The sequence below is a fragment of the Passer domesticus genome, chromosome 5 (genome assembly GCF_036417665.1).
Source record: "Passer domesticus isolate bPasDom1 chromosome 5, bPasDom1.hap1, whole genome shotgun sequence".
Classification (NCBI taxonomy): domain Eukaryota; kingdom Metazoa; phylum Chordata; class Aves; order Passeriformes; family Passeridae; genus Passer; species Passer domesticus.
In genome coordinates, this window is record NC_087478.1 from 72,813,635 (window position 1) to 72,830,811 (window position 17,177).

The 17,177-nt window shown below is 39.0% G+C and overlaps 1 protein-coding gene and 1 long non-coding RNA gene across 7 annotated transcripts in view; one reads left to right on the forward strand and one right to left on the reverse strand.

Moving 5' to 3' along the window:
• MYBPC1 (myosin binding protein C1) overlaps nt 1–13,280 on the forward strand; it is a 70,320-nt gene extending 57,040 nt beyond the window's left edge. For 3 of the 4 annotated variants that reach the window (XM_064421020.1, XM_064421022.1, XM_064421023.1), the window contains 5 exons: nt 1,340–1,535; nt 2,120–2,259; nt 4,019–4,178; nt 5,650–5,786; nt 6,687–6,959. In XM_064421020.1, coding sequence (XP_064277090.1) covers nt 1,340–1,535; nt 2,120–2,259; nt 4,019–4,178; nt 5,650–5,786; nt 6,687–6,932 — 879 coding nt within the window. In that variant the 3' untranslated portion in view covers nt 6,933–6,959. Of the gene's footprint in view, nt 1–1,339; nt 1,536–2,119; nt 2,260–4,018; nt 4,179–5,649; nt 5,787–6,686; nt 6,960–10,643; nt 10,684–12,591 lie in introns of those variants that run through there. The other variant, XM_064421021.1, reaches the window with a different exon arrangement.
• LOC135300957 (uncharacterized) lies at nt 686–17,173 on the reverse strand. 3 transcript variants are annotated; one of them, XR_010362705.1, is made up of 5 exons: nt 16,955–17,173; nt 15,334–16,847; nt 13,670–13,772; nt 12,573–12,730; nt 686–1,842 (listed from the first exon to the last, which is right to left on the reverse strand). It is a non-coding gene; the product is annotated as an uncharacterized LOC135300957 (long non-coding RNA). The 3 variants fall into 3 exon arrangements; XR_010362704.1 differs by adding an exon at nt 5,944–6,035 and having other exon boundaries at nt 15,334–17,173; XR_010362703.1 differs by having other exon boundaries at nt 15,334–17,173.
• Nucleotides 17,174–17,177: the final 4 nt, after the last annotated feature.

Here is a 17,177-nt window from a genome sequence, read left to right on the forward strand (position 1 = left end):
CTGTTGAAAGCCTCATAAAAGCTTGATCAGCAATACACTGCAAGATATATTTCTCTTGAGAAATTAAAATAATATTTTATGGTTATTTTCTAAGATAAGGTGATGAAAATGGTGTGAGATTATCCTTTTCAGACAGCATCTGCAAACTGTTTGCCTGTGGAAAGCAAATCCCACAGCAAAGGAGGTGAAATTCACTCTACTTTAAGTACCTATATTGGGCACTTAGACACACAAAAAATGGCACACAAAAGAGATCAATCCAGCCTTCCTAGCAGCTATTACAACTTCTTTTGTAATGAAAGAAGAGAGTTTAGAATCCTTGGATGTTGAATCTATTACTTTCCTCTTTCACTGGCAATGTAGAGAATGTTAAGCATTTCCAGTGAGTGAAATACTTTGTTCTATATTTTCTGTGGGTTATTTTTTCTCCTTTTCTTTCAGAAAACTGGAAATTATTTCTCAATTTAGCTAGAGAGATAATAATCCAATATAGTGAGAAATTGCAAATATTTTCAGTCTCCTGAGCAAAAAAAAAAAAAAAAAAAGGAAAGAAAGTTACATTTTAGGTGAATGGGTATGATTGCATCTCTAAATAGTGTATAATTCTTAAAATAATTCTGTTCCTTTCAGGAGAGTTTTTACTTCCTGTTCTGGTTTGAAAGCAAAACCAGTGAGAGACGCCAAGTCAGAAATACAATTTATTAGGAAAAGGGAAAAGAAAACCAAAATACATCCAGTAATACAAAAGAAAAGTCAGTAGTTTTAGTCAGAACACAACCTGACATCCTGTTGGTCAGGGTATTGGTTGAGCAGTCTAGTTGGATTGGTGGCTGCAGTCCTGGAGGGGCAGATGTGGTTCTCTTGGAGCAGGGATCCTGTAGAAAGGGTGTAGTCGTCCTCTGAAGATCCAGTGGAAAAGGCAGTTATTCCTCTGAGAATGCAGTGGAAAGACTGACTGCTCTGTCCCAAACCCAGATTATATCCAGGTGAGGATGCTTAGCTCCTCCCCCCTGGGCAGAGCATCTCACAATGGGCTGATATCATTCTATGAGTCGTGTGGTGGGTCCTTGATTGCCCATTAAACAGAAATGGCTCCTGGAGGGAGTTGTCTCTGAGTCATGTGGCAAGGCATTGATGGGCCCATTAACAGGAGATAAGGAAAAAAAAACCCAATGCCCCTCCTGGTTTCAGCAACTCTTGAGGATGGGAATGGAATACATTTTTATATTGTAACCTAGGACACTTCCTGTTTGGTAAAAATGGTAATTAAACCTGCTTCCATCTCTTCCTTTTTCTCTCCAAAAAAATAATACAAAAATTGTTTCCTGGCTCCTTGCAGGGAAAACCAAGAGCGAAAGTGTCATGGGAGAAGAACGGTTCTCCGATCGACAAGAACGACATCAACATCCGCAACACAGAGCAGGACACCATCATCTTCATCCGGAAGGCAGAGCGGGGCCACTCCGGAGAGTACGACATGAAAGTGGAGGTGGAGAACCTGGTGGACAAAGCCACGATAGACATTCAGATTGTTGGTATGTTTGGAGAAACAGAAATGAATCCAGCTGTTCCAAGGCTACAGGAAAATGGGAATGCTCACATCTTTCTTGGATATCTCTCCATGTTCAATTACTTGGCTGTAGATTTGGGGTCTCTCAGGAAACCTCCATACACCATAGCGTTGTTGGAATGTGTCAGTCTCTTTTTTTCTCTGTTAAGCCCCTCAGGTTCTTGTCTATCCAGGATCCAAGATTTTTCCTGTTGAATGGTACCCATAGACAGTAATGGTAGAAAATTCATAGTAAGTTTGTCACAAATGCAGTGTGGAAGAAATCATAAATGCTGAAAGTAGGAAAGATAGGAAAGACAGACAAGAAAACACATTTATTTTTCATTTTTACCATCCATTCTTTACATAATAGGCAAAACTGGCAGCACAACTTTATTAAGTTTATTGTCATTCTGACATGCCTTCACTTTGGAAAGTTTTATTTTGCAATCACATCTTTCTTTTGACTTTTTTTTTTTTGGTAAGAAAGAGAGGGAATCAAACTAATTGGAAGATGTGTGTGGGAAAAAGAGAAAGCAAACAGCAGAATATATCATATTTTTGTTGCAGATCGCCCAGGCCCACCAGAGGTTGTGACTATTGAGGATGTCTGGGGAGAGAATGTGAATTTATCATGGAAGCCACCAAAAGATGATGGCAATGCTGCCATTACTGGGTACACTATTCAAAAAGCAGATAAGAAAAGTATGGTAAGTAATAAGGAGATGTTTAAAAGCTGGATGTACTCATGAATTCTCCCTTTTAAAAACAAAAACTTTGCATGCTTAAAAGGATGTAGGTGAATAAAGCACTGATTTATCAGCATTCAAAAAATCTCTACAGGACCCTCTAAAAGCTCTAAAAATCTCTTCTTCACTAAGTCTAGAATTAGAACTATTCCAAAGAAGAGGACTAAAAATGGGAAGGATGGGTGGATTTGAGAGAAGTAATTCTGCATTTTTCCTTTGCCTCAGGAGACAAAATAAAACCTTAAAATATTAATTCTGAATTCAGTAGGCTGCTACCAGAACAAAAGTGTTCCATTGCTGCTGTTTTCAAACCTGCAATGTCACACTGTGTAAGTCATTGCCACTCCTTGCTACCCACGGCAAAGCAGAACACAGGTACTTCTGTAACCACTCAGATTTACAGAATTTACAGAAATTACAGATTTACAGAAGTGCAATACAGAAATATTTATTATTTTCAATAAACTAACAAAAATTGTAACAAAAAAAAAATTTAAACTGTACTGACAAAAGTATAGCACTTTCTTAAGACAGATTCTCAGGTTTAACATTTACTGCAAATCTAAACTCTGGAAATCTAGGGCAATATTTAGAGAGCTGCATTCTCCAAGAAAATCTTTTGCTGTCCTCTCCTATCCCCCACATTAACATGTTGATCTCCATCATGGTCTGTTCAACTCATTCTTCCTTCTTCTAATGGCAATATTTTCCTTCCCATCCTACTTTTTTTTTTCTTTTTTTCTTTTTTTTTTTCCCTCTTCTCTCATTCTCTTGAGACTGTAAGAAGATATGGTCTCTGTTACAGTGACCAGAACAATGTCTCCTCTATATTATTGTAATAAGGAGAAAGTAACAACAGCAAGCAGCATCTAGGCTTCAGTGTGAAATGGATCATTCAGGTCACTTTCCTCACCGTATCTGTGGTGGTGGATTTTGCAATTCTGGCATAGCTGATCTTCTACAAAGAAACTATTTTCCCAAAGGAACTTGGGTCAAATATGAATGCAAACTGTGGTACAGGGAACTCAGCACAAGTTCATCTTCAGAAAAGCAAGAAAACTATCTAGGGCAGAGTAAAGAAAAGCAAAAACATTGCTGTGGTCATATTGTACTTCATATTAATTGCATTTTTAGCATTAAATTGTTGTTCAGGTATTGTGCAATAGGACAGAATTCACACGTCCTGTTACTGCTGCAAGACTAAAGCACTAAAACCCACTTTCCCATCTTGGCCTTTAGGTATCAGAGGACCACAAGCACAGGAATACATTTCTCATGAAGACTCAGCCTGTGATAGAGAGGGCAGATTAGTGCAGCAGCCTCTTGTGAGTGCATATTACTGCAGAACAACACATGCTGCTGCCTTCCCCACGGGAATGCCGTTTTGTTATCTGCAACTGTACTTTGTCAGCAGTGTGGATTAGGAATGAGGGAGCCTGCCTTGCTCACACAACACAACCTTTGTAAGACTGCAGTCCCTAAAATGAACCCTTCCAGCTGCCAGTGTAACCATTCAGTAGGGATCACCTTCCATTCAGCCTTGGCTGCTCAGCAGAGCTCTGCTGCACTGCCGTCATCACTCATTTCACTATTAATTATTGCTAGCTGCATTCTCTTCAAGCAAGAACCTGCTCCCAAGAAGCTCGATGATCCTTCCAGTGGATGTGTGGGCAGCAGAGGGTGCTGGGGAGAGCTCACCCTGTGTGTCTGTGCCTTTCAGGAGTGGTTCACCGTGATCGAGCACTACCACCGCACCAGCGCCACCATCAACGAGCTGGTCATAGGCAACGAGTACTACTTCAGGGTCTTTGCTGAGAACATGTGCGGCCTCAGCGAGGATGCAACCATGACCAAAGAGAGTGCTCTGATTGCAAAGGATGGTTAGTTAATCACCCATGCCTCATCAAGGGGGAGGGGGGTGCTCAGAGATTGGAAGGTGGCTAGGGGTAAAGGCCGTATCTCTAAAGCATCCAGAGGCACTCCCAGCCCCATGGCCAGGTCTGACAGCAAGGGTATTTCCTATTCAGACCTCCTGGCTTGTCCACATAGCTCATGGTCACTGCTTTTAATCAGGAGTGGGACATTTCTCCCATGTTCTGACATTTTTTATGGTCTTGGATATCAGACTCACATCACCACTGGCACATGTGCATTGACAAGAGCAGGAGAGGAGTAAAGCAGCTGCTCTGTTAGAAGCAGTGGATCACTGCCCTCCTCTGGAGACTTGGCATCAGCTGTGTAGGCACTCCCTCCACTTCAGGCAGGATGCAACAGAAAAGCATAGCCCCTGCTTCATATCTCTTAAAGGCGGGGTTAGGCAAAATCTGGTTCTGCAGTCAAAAATCCTGACATTTCAGAAGACGTCAGTTGGAAATGGCACTGTAAACTTAAAAACCACAAAACTTTCCTATGGAAAGGAAATTCTAAAAACTAATAGCTTACAGGATGAAAATCAAAGCAGTTTTCCTGAAAGGAAGGAATACATGACTGCCATGATGCAGAGGACAGACAACCTGTACAACCCTCACAGGCAGGCTGAAAGACTCTGGAGTCATGAACAAGAAAATGGCTCTAGGAATTTCTTTTCAGCACTGCTTACTTGCCCTTCTCATGAGAGCAAGGATCAGGCCTAAGCTGCACTGAAGTCATTAGGAGAGCTTGGATCAGCTCTCAGTGAAGCAAAGCTGCATAATGACACCTGTGCAGAGGAATAGATGTCTGTCTGTCCAGCCACTTTAAATGCCAGCTCAATGTGTGGCTGAAGAGGATTTGTTGGTGGTAATATCCATTGCAGAGTGGAAATAAACTGGCAGTGAGAAAACACATTTTACCACTGTGTTTTCCTTGTTCAGAAACTGCATCCATTCAGGTATCTGCATTGTCAGTACACTGAAGCAGAAATTGTCACTGCACTTTTGAAGCAGAAAGAAAAACGGATTTTCAGACACAGGGACAGTTTATAATCAGAACAAACTGTAAAAAATAATTGGCAGCAGAGTGAACAAGGCTTGCCAAAGACAGGCATCCTGCAGTACACAGGTCAGGATCCATCCTGCTCTGTAGCATGCAGGGCATGCAGGCACAGACACGGAATTAACCTGTATTGCTATGTGTACCACCTGCACAGGAAACAAAGAGAATCTCCCAGACATCAATGCCATAGCATGATCAAGGGCTATAGTCACTGTGCAGACCCACCTCCAGCCTCCCCTGCAAGTGCAGCTACTGGAGTCACCTTGGTACCTAAAGCAGTGCACATCACAACTGACTCTCTGAAGCCATTTAATGTGCTTGGGTGTTTAGCTACCTGCTAATGATCTTTTTTATAAATGTTTAATTTTCCCTTCACAGGTAAAGTCTACAAATACCCCGTTTACGATGACTTTGACTTCAGCGAGCGGCCGCTGTTCACTCAGCCCCTGGTGAACACGTTTGCTGTGGCTGGTTACAATGCCACCCTGAACTGCAGTGTCCGGGGCAACCCCAAGGTACAGCACAGCTCTGACAGCAGCCCTTAAAACACCAGAGAGTTTAACCTGACTGTGAAAATTACATGCAACTTTTACCATTTAACTCGTGAGCCAGGCTGAAGGCAAACAGACAGGTGTGGGTTCTAAAGAAAATGAAAATAAGGGAGCTGCTAACCTGTGCTATAACAGTTAATGCACAGATAACTCAGTGAAGAGGCAGAACTCCAGGAAAAGGCTGAGCTTTGCTGGGACTCTCACTGACAACAGCTGTACAGTTAATATATCAGTGAAACTTGTTACTAAAAGCCATAATTATACTATAAAGAGCTAATTATTCTCTAAGTAAGCACATTGCAGGAATGCTCTGCCTGCCATGTTGTTTCTCAGACCCACTGCACGATGTGTCTTGCACTTTCTTTTGAATTGTGTCTTTTTGAGACCTTTTTTTCTGGTGTGAGAAACTGAACTGGAATAGTAAAATGAGAAATCCAGTGTGCTGTTCACCCTTCACCTTCACAGTTTCTGACTGTGCAAATTACTGTGGCAAAATATGTTTTTCCTATTGACTTAGAGTAATTGGATGTCAAAAGCTAATCATCAAATGTTTGCTATCATTACACAGTTCTTGCATTGATAACAGGCTTGTACTTATGACTATAATTAGGTGATAAGAGCTGCACTAAAAAAAAGTGCTAAAAACTAGATGATGCAGCCAATGCTTATCTTTAAGATCTACAGTTTCCTTTCTATCACTACTTCATCTATTTTTTATCATTTCTTGATTACTCAGCTTTAACTGAACACCACAAAATAGGGCATAAAATATTTCAGTTCACAGGTTTGTGCATTTGGGCTTTCTTTTTTTTGTTGTTGTTCGTTTGTTGGTTTTTTTGTTTTGTTTTGTTTCCCTTACCACAGCCCAAAATAACGTGGATGAAAAACAAAGTGCTCATCATGAATGACCCAAGGTACAGGATGTTCAGCAACCAAGGTGTGTGTACCTTGGAGATCCGCAAACCCAGCCCCTACGACGGAGGCACTTACACCTGCCGAGCAGTCAACGAGCTGGGAGAGGCAGAAGTGGACTGCAAACTGGAAGTAAGAGGTAAGGGCTTTAAAACATTGCAAACACCCTCTTTGCCTGAGCACTGCCTGAAGAGCTGAAAGGATACAAGGCAAGTGCAAAAAGGAGTTCAGTGTTCCTGGATTGAATCAATAGCTATTAGGATAAAATAACACTGTCTGCTTTCTTTTGTTTTGTTTCCATTAATGGAAATTTTTTATGAATTTCAGGTAGTTTAGAATTAACTGGGATACCATGAATGGCAACAGGACTTGGATAGGATGACTAGTGAATAATCTCAGAAGGATATTTTTCAGAAAATTACTTCCTAGGAAAAGATATGGTCATATTTAGATGGACTAATTCCTGCCAAAGGCTTAGCTTCAACTGCAGAATAAACTGTTTCTCAAAAAATTATTATGAAGTTATAAGTAAGGAAAGCTGCCTAAAGACAGGAAGTGTCTAACTAAGGAATTCAGAGGTTATTTAGGTGACATCATTATGGCTTTAATTACATTACTGCCATCATGCTAGTCTAAATACGAAAACCGTATTTAATATTTTTATAGATTGCATTGTGTTTATTTTGCATTTCAGTTTCCATTTTCTGTATGTTCTGATGTATCTTGTCCTACAGCTCAGATTTGCTACCAAGCAGACATTTCAATAAATGTTTCGTTTATGCTAAGTTAACACTTAAATAATGTAATGAAAATATGAATAATGCATTTCTTAGTTTTTATTTTTAAGATACTGTCTTTAAAAGGTGATGTCCTCATCCTGGAAGTAAGATTGCTTTTTTTTAATCACAAGCAAACTTTCTATTTCACAGCATAACAGAAGACCTCAATACCTGAGAAGGTTACTTTGTCTATTTCTTTTGTACTGAAAAGCCAAGTTATGTTGCTAAGTGAACACAGCAGCTGAAGCTTAGCAAACCAGGATAGGCTCAGCATCTGCTCTAGGCAAATACAGCAAATTACTCTTAAACAGCCAGGGTACAAAGACATCATTACACCTTATTTCTCTCTTCTATTGACTTACATGTTGATTTATCATCCTCTTAAGTTTCCCAGCCTGTTTGTTCATTTAGGAGGGCTCTCCAGATGACTGCTCACCATGCTGATGCAGAGACCTGCGGATTTCTGACTCACAGGAAATGAATTGCAGTGTGTGTGTGTGTGTGTGTGTGTTTGTTTCCATATGTACAGCTTTAAACCAGTTCAGCTTTATTCCAGCAAGTCAGACTACCAAAGTCTGGATTTGTAAGATGATGAGATAGAATTGAATGTTGTCTGAATAAGAATAACAGGCTCAAGGCTCTGCTGCCTATCTGGTGAACCTGCAAGCTACGGTGCTATTACTACAGATAGTAGGTTGGACTAACTAGTAAGTCATGCTAGAGAGCTCTATGCCATGAAAGAGTGTTTATTGTAGCAAGCTATGTTTCCTTATGCTGGCTAGAATTACTTTCAGCCATCCATCTCTGACATATTGCAGAACTTAATTTTACCATGCCTATATAAATGCTCAGCCCCAGAAGTATCTGAACAGCCTAGGATTTCAGAGTGTGCATAATATTGGAATATTCTAGCTATGAATATAATCAGTATGCCACATTTTTCTACATTTTAATAATTTTCTTACACTATTTTAGGTGTAAAATTAACGCCGCTAGTTGTTGCTAAATGTAATACTTGTTTCCTCAAAATATTTTAGTGACACATATAAGCACAACTAAAATAATAAAAACTTATTCTGTCCTCATAAGAGGGTTTTCATGTACTGATGTTATTTCAGACATACAATCTTTTGTTCTTTGGTTTTAAGTCTTGCTGAGTGAATTTAAACATGGAAGTTACATGACCTACTCAGTACAATTACACATTTGGTGGCTTTTTTTTGTAAATGTGTTTGTGTAAAAAGTCATAGATTACTCTTTCTCTTCTATATTGAAAGATAATAACATATGCGGAATCTCATTACAAAAATACTGTATCTATCTTTTGAGTTTGTTGAAGTAGATCCCTAAATTTGGCTCTAAATCTCCCATTACAAGCACTAAAAAACTGATTCCTTATCAGCTTCATTGAGGTCGATGAAAAGAATTAGATAAGGTGCTGTGCTTCTTTTATCATGAAAAAACAGCTTTGGAGAACCTTTATTTTAGAAGCAAAATAAAGATTGGTGATCCCTCTAATAATAGGTTGGTGATAGCAAAATTGCTGTATAAGAAATTTTATTTTTAAAAGGTGTTAAGATCAACTGGGAAAAATTTCACATGCGAATAAATACCACTATAAATATTCTAATTCTGCAGTGATCTATCATGGAGTAATTAACCCAGGAGAACCACTCAGCTTGGCGGGGGATAATCAGGTTTACAATGCGCGTACTCCTCTGGACATTCCATTTCATTCCCACCCTCTCTTTCCACATGCAAATGCCTTTTCTGCATGCTAAGTGTGTATTTCTTTGCTTTTTTAGATTAAACTAGCTAGAGTCTCATGGCATACATTGTCTATGTCACATGAGCAAAGAAGGCCAAATTAATCAAGACAATATCCAACCATGGGTATTTAATATCAGAATTACTAAGGTTGTAGACATATTTAATAAAAGTACATGTATCTATAAAGAATTTATTTAATGACTGTGAATATATTTGACCACAACACTTAAATCTTTCCAGGAGAAAAAAATATGCATTTCAAATAAACCAGCTCTCAATTAGTTTGTAGAATTATTGAAAGACCAGACGTATCATAAAGTCATTTGCTGCACTTAAAAGGCATTCTTTATAGCACATTACTCTTTGATTACAAATTAGTGCTCAGAATGATAATCCATGCCTGAACTTAACCCACCAATTTTAAGGATGAAATCTTGATTCAATTGTTTACAAGCAGAAAATTTTACTTCATTTCTTCTAGAGCTTATTTTGCATTCAGGTTCATTGGGGTTCAGAAAATTTGACTCTTTCTATAGAAATGTCTCTTTCCTTGCACCCTTGCCCAGATTCAGCATATTAACAGTGCAGTTTCAAAATGACAGTGATACCCAGAAACTGGTCTGCAATGTATTATGCATCCAGACTTATGATTTCAGTCCTAAAACACATTAGGAGATCAAACTGGATAATGTTTCCACAGCTTTTGAACTACTCGGGTATTTTTCTTAAAAGGCTACAATAGGTAAAAAGTTCCATGCTTTTATAGACATACACATAGATAAGTTTATATATATATGGGTGTTTTATAGAGTCAAAAAGTTTAATTAAAGGTAAGGGCTCCTACAGAGTAAATAGCATGCTTTAGTAATGTAAATACAGATATATGACAAAGTACATACTATAGAGCACAGGTATGCAATTAGTCTGTACTTGATTATTTTGCCTTACAGAGTTTCAACATATATATATATATGCTTCAGTGTTATGTGTGTGCCTTTTTCTTTCCCCCTGGTGGAAAATAGTACATACATATATATATATATGGGTTAGCTTCCTTGAAGCTACATTTGGAAACTTTTATCATAAATATAATTTGGTTCCAATCTATACTTGAGACTAATTAGAGGTTTTTATAGTTACTTGTACCTATTAATCTAGCTTTTACATATTAATGATAATTTTGAAGTGGAACTGGATCCCTACCTTTTACTCTTCATGTGCTTCTATTCCCACATATTTTACATGACTAAGGATTAAATTATCACTTTGATATAATTGTAATAATAATTTCACTCAACATTTTCTCTCCACTTTTGTGTTTGCAATTAAATTGTTACTTCTCTTTCTCTCTCTCCCTTAGTTACACAGTAAGGATTTTTGAATGTATATTGTCATCTAAGGTAAGCTTTCATATGGTTCTTGCATATGAAGCTTATGTCTGTTTATACGTCATACAATGTCTGCCTAGTATGGCATGATTTTCATTATGTCACTTAATGAAAATGTCTTTATAAGTTAGCAGCATGATGGTTTTAAGGCATATAAATTCAGATTTTAGTAATTGCTTGTTACGGTAATTCTTAGTAGTACATCCCATACCTTCTAATGGAGCATATTTTTCAATGGAATTTAACAGTGCATGACTCAGCATGATTAATTAGCATGAATAAAATGCAAGTAATAAAAAGAGCACTTTGTATTTACAGCAAGTTGGTTTTTTTTTTAGGAATATGCCTCTACATAAAAAAAATATTTATTTCAGCGTTAACTTCTTTTAAAAATGAATGATCCGTAGCTCAACTTGCACTCCATGAGCTGAAAGAATGCCAAAAAGCTGAAAGAATGCCAAAAAGCATGCTTTTTTTTTCTTTTGGTCTGTATTGTGCATCTACCTAAGGTTGGGGCGAACACTTCTGCCACAATGATGATGTTAAATGAGACAGCACAGTCTCACAATCACTAGTAACTAATAGCATTTTAATTGAATAATCCTTGTGTTAATAAGGGTTATAAGTTCTTAAAAATCTGTACTCGGCACAAATGTTGTATGTAAGTATCAGCTCAATTGCATTTAGCTGAAGCATTCAGAGAGTGTTATCTTCACCCTGGCAATGTACTTTTGCTTTAAAGCTTTTGGTGTGTTCCAGAAAAAGCTCAGAAGGTAAGTGCAGCTATCAGTGGGTGGTTTGCAGCTTGCAGAACACAATATTCATGCAGATTTGTAAAGGGAATAGTAATAGTATACAGCTTTCTTAAAGCAATTTACACCTTTTGTCTGGAGAAAGGGCAGATTCTAAAGTTTTTAGCAAAATATTTGTCTTTCTCCCACTGTTTATTCCAAACATCATCTGATTTCAATGAAACTAACAGAAATACTGGTGTTTAATTTCCATGGCTTTTGTATCAGTGGCACGGGGCATCCACAACCGCTGTGAGCAACACGTGCCAAAGTCTCACCACTTTCCCAGTGAAGAATGTCTTCTCTGTATCTAAACTTCACCCACCCTTTTCCAGTCTGAAGCCACCACCCCTTGTCCTACCACAATAGACCCTTGTAAAAAGTCCCTCTTCAGCTCTGTTGGAAGTTCCCTTTAGGTACTGGAAGGTGCTCTGAGGTCTCCCTGAAGCCTTCCCTTCCCCAGGCTGAATAGCCCCAACAAAAAGTGAAATTTTTAAGTGAATTTAAAAGAAAATCCAGAATGATTCCTCAGACTTCCCAGCAGACAAAAATTTCAGCTTTCATTATCTCTCTCTCTGGAGACTGTATCTGAAATCCTGGCTTTTAAAACATGATTCTTTCATGGATGTCATCCCACTTGTCATTTTCAAGCAACATGGTAAATATTTTGCTAAATACCTAGAAACCATTTTAAGACCCAAAACTAGAATAAATTGAATATCTCTGCATGTTTTCCACAACTCATCCTGGTCAGTGTTTCCTACATTATTTCCCCTGCACTGACTTCCATCTCTGACCATGCTCCACCCAGCGCGATGGAAAGCCAGGAGAGTTATTTGAAGTGAAGCTTATCATAAACTATTGCATGTGGTGAGATAAATGACTGAATATATGACACCCTAGAAATGAAATTCACCCTGCACAAGAGGACAGGAAAGGCCTGTATAGTACCAATTAAATAATGAGTAGATGTCACACTGGACTTTTGAGCAGGGCTGAATTTTACCACATCTCAAAGTATGTAACAGGGACTGACTAAAACTTGTTACTTATGCCAGAGAATGAAAGGTACAAAGCTGTTGCTCCAGGGACCTTCACCCTGAAGATTACCTGTTTTCCTCCTTTGTAGGTGGGCTTTCATTCTTCAAGCTATTAATGGATGGAGTGCCTCCGCACATCATTGACTCGTATATGCGTGAAGTGCAGGCAGACAAAACTGAAGGGAAGTGAGAGTCCGTCCACAGCGCTTCCTCCCACTGCACTGGAAGCTGGTAGCAGAATAACAACATTTTAGCTCTTGCAACAACAGAAAAACATGTGCGGTGGGGGATTTTATGACTTTTTTTCTTTTCCTTAATTGTCCTTTTGTTTTCCCTACCTGCTCTTACTGAAAAGAAAGAATTACGCATGGATTGCTTTGAGGTTGAAATGAAATGAACTGAAGACAACACACGTTTTGTAATGTTCGGCTTTATTTTGTTTGATATCGTGTTCTGTTTTTTAATGAGGAAAGAGGGGAAGCTGTGTAACAAGCATAAGGAGGCAGTCAGTCTGTTCTCAGTGCTACAAAGCATATCTTTCTCAGACTGGAAGAACATGGATTAGCCAGTAGATGTGCAATAAGATCCTTGGAATACATACCTCTGATAATGTATCTTATTCATCTGAGAATTGTTTAACAGAATACGGTTTTACTATAATGTAACTAATGCATATGTAATTAATGATCATTTAAGCTGAACATATCTTCCTATAGAAGTTTTGATTTCCTAAATCCAACCCATTGGTCTCTCAACTTAACTGAAATTGTTTTATTTAATGTACAATAAACATGAAGTGTTTAAGATCTATTAAGTTCTTGTTTACTTTTTTTTTCTGTCTCATTTTACCACATTTCTTGCTTTATTTCCAATTACAATAAAGCAGGAACTTGTGCCCACCATGTGGAGTGGGAAGCAGTTCCAGCAGCCACCTAACCCAGTGAGCTTATACCTTAAGATAGATGACACAGAATGTGAGTGGAGATAAATGCTACCGATACATGCAACTTTTTATCTGTGCATTTTTCAATATTTTAAATGTGACAAATGCCAGCCATGATGGATCCAATCCCTTTCCCCAGTAATTCATGGAGCTCTTGTAGTCAATCACATCAGAAAAGGGACTCAGACATAGCACTGTGAGTTCACCATGCATGGCAGAAGTACCTGAGATAAGGTACAACAGCTACATTTCTTCTCCAACTCCAGCACCATTAATCTCCAAGTTCTTTAGGAGAGGGGGTGATTGTCCCTGAGTCTCCAGCAAACCCTGCAACATGAGAGACACAAGGTCACACATATTTTGGCCCGGTTGTCAGTTCCTTATTGCCCTGACATTTATTTACCAATTCTCACTCTGGCTGTACAAACAGGGCAGGTTATGTGCTCACTGGCTAATGACTGATCTCCAATTAGGGTTTATAAAGATAAAGGCCTACTTAGACCAGTGGTACATCACAAGATGTTTATTTGATGTCAGCGCATTTTCAAACATTCAGCAGTCAGTAATTATGCAATAATAAAAGAATGTGTTACTCTGGACTGCCACACCTAAAGTAGTGTTTTTTACAGTTGTGCTCCCACTTCTTTCACTTTGGGGATCTGAGTGCATTTTCTCACATTGTTCTATAAATCTCTTTCTGAGAGATAGACAGACAGATAGATAGATAGATAGATAGATAGATAGATAGTAAGCTAGACAGCTAAATAGATATTCTTTTTTTCTCTCTTCTTTTTATCTTAGTGAATTCTTCTGTAGTGCTATCTCTGCAGGGCAGCAATTCTGCATTCCCAGTGATCCTGGACACCCCTTCACACCCCACCTGCATTTCACCCTGCTCCTGCCAAACTCAATCCTCTCCTACACATTCATCCACACCATCCATACAAGAAAGAAAGCAACACATCTGCTAGGAAAAGAATTTCATACAGGATTAATAATTTCTGTTTATTCTGTATCTCACTAGTGAATTGAGACTCCCTCCATCTATTTTGAAGCACAGAAAGCTGCAGGAGAAGGTCAGTTTGCTTAAATGCCACAGAGATCTAAGCATTTAAGCACATGGCCCTCATTTAAAGTAGTATCAGTCTGTTATATTCAGCACCAAAAGCTGCAGTTATTGTGAGTTTCTGCTTGTCAGTGAGCCCAAAAATGAAGCACACAGCCACTGCGCTTTGTATGCATAACGTTTACAGCTTCAAGGTTACATTTATCTCCCTCCTCAGTCTTAATATCCCACACATAAGAACCTGGAAGCCAGCATAACCTCAGCTCCTGCGGGCTCTCTGTGGATGGAATTAGCTACTCTAATTTCTCCCAGATGCCAGCGTTGTTAAACAACAAGCTGAACTAAGCTCCTTTTCCCTGTGTGAACAGTAAGCGTTGTACTCGGCTGCCCTCAATTCCTCCCCCCTGGCATTGCCCAGCATTTGCCATTGGCCGTGCCTCGGGCTGGGATCACCATGCCAGGGAAGCACAGGGCACCAGGCCGTGGCTGGGCTCAGAGGAGGGGGCATTAACCTGCTCTAAAACCAGACTGCAGCAAGCAGCCACCACTCTGCATTAGGAGTTAACAGACTTTCAGAGAAATGGTTGGATGGCGTGGGACGGGACAGGGATTTCCAGTGACTTAAAACAGGCTGCTGAACCTTATCTGGAGAATAACAGAAGGTGAAGTTTTGGTTTATGACAGTTTGCTCTATGGCATTCTCCAGGAATGATGTTTGGTGGATGTAATAGTGACCAAACCCAAAGAGTTAGGAAAATGCTAATGAAATCTGCAGTTAATACCAGCTTAGGAAAATAAAGAGGTACCAAAGACAGCACCTACAGGAGAAGCAACTTAGGGAACAGAATATCATGCTGTAGAAGATGTGACACAATGCTCCAAAGAAATTTCTCCAAAGCTACAGGTATTTCCAGGTAATTCGTGAACCTGAAAGAGACCTAGGAGTAACAGAGGACAGCAAATACATATAAGCACACATAGACACACAAAGATGAATCAAAGTTAATTTAAAATATTTTAGTTTATTTTTAATGAAGCCAGAAGAAATTCTATTTGCTTTCTTTGCCTGTGGAAGGTTATTTGTTATATAAATATAGTAATACAGCTCCATTCTCAAATTGGTATATGTGGATCCTGATACGGGCACTGCAGTTACCAATTTGCATTGAAAAAGCATAGCTACTGCCATCACACTTTTCCCCTACTGAAAAAGATCTCACAAATATAAAGGAGAGGAAGAAAAAAGAGACAAGTAATCTTTAAAAGATTATTTAAATTGGGATATACTGTTAATAAGGTCTTTATGGAGAGTCAGAAATTTTTTAAAGTATTCCTTTTACAAGAAATATTTGAAGCTTCCTGAACTTCCTTTTAGGGGGAAAAGTGTAATACTGGTACCTTTTACAGAGCATTGTGAAGGGACTCTTACTTTAGGAGTGTCTTTTGTTGCATTTTGAAATTCTGGAGCAAAAGGCATTCTATTTTAAGCACAGCGTACTTACTGTCACTTGACTTTCATGTCCTGCTTTCCTGACTGACAGGTAAAGCTGCTGCTTTGGAAGCAGAACTGTATCTTGAATGCTGAAGAAGCACTAGAAGACTAAACACACTGGACTTAAAATTCTGTGTTCCCTTTTTCTATACTTTGTTGATGAATAGTTTTGAAATTAAAACAAACAGCTCCCCAAGCCCAGTGATAAATTCAGTAGGGAATCTGTTTTTTTCTCTAATGTGGCCCTTGCTTTTTATGCCAATTACTTTCCCCTCCACTTCTTTCCCCAGTTTCTCTTTTCCTCCAGCTATCCAAAGAGCAATCTCTCCATAAATACCAGTTCTGTTATGCTCATTGACCACGTTGATGCACAGGATATTAAATGAAACAGAGTTTTACCTTCTTCCAAATGTAGTGATTCCAGTGGACTGGGGATCTGACCGGTTGTGAGTGTCAGATTTCCCTTTTGCCATTCTCCAGGTGGCTGTAACTGAGCCTTTCTTTACTCTGTTATATGTTACCTTCTCTTTTACTAAGAGTTCCTATCCCCTCTGCTTTAGCCTCTAATGACAATTACTGCATCATGATGTTTTTAGTGTAAATTAAATCAGCTGATTAATGATGTAGCACTTGGAATGCCCATAGCACGTTGTGGGATTTGGAAACCACCATTTAACATGTGCCAAGCATTCCTGACTCTTGCAGTAAAGAAACCTACTCAAACACAAAATAACTTTATCAGTTGAAGTGAATCAGCTCCCTTTGAATAACAGGAAGTGGCTCTGTCCAGGAAATTGCAGCGTCTGGTCAGAAAGCTGCACTCTCTGGCTCACAGCAGAGTAACCTAAAAAGAGAATTTCCAACACTAAGAAGATGCCATTGCAGGTTGTATTTTTCATTTTCTACTTCAGCTACACAGCTTTTCCTTGGTCTCACCCAGAAACTACACACCTTACTGGAGATTCAGGGATGCATCTAAAATCCTTCACATGACCAATTCAAATAACTTGATGTGCCACAATTTCTCAAAAGGCACATTTGTTTTGAAGCACCCTCTCTAAGCAAGCCAAGGACGCGAAGTTAAGTCCTGTGCAACACCGTGTGCAGCTGCTCCATAACATGTTAACACCAGAACTTCCCAGGCAATGGGTGCTTTGGGAGGGATCTTCGGGTG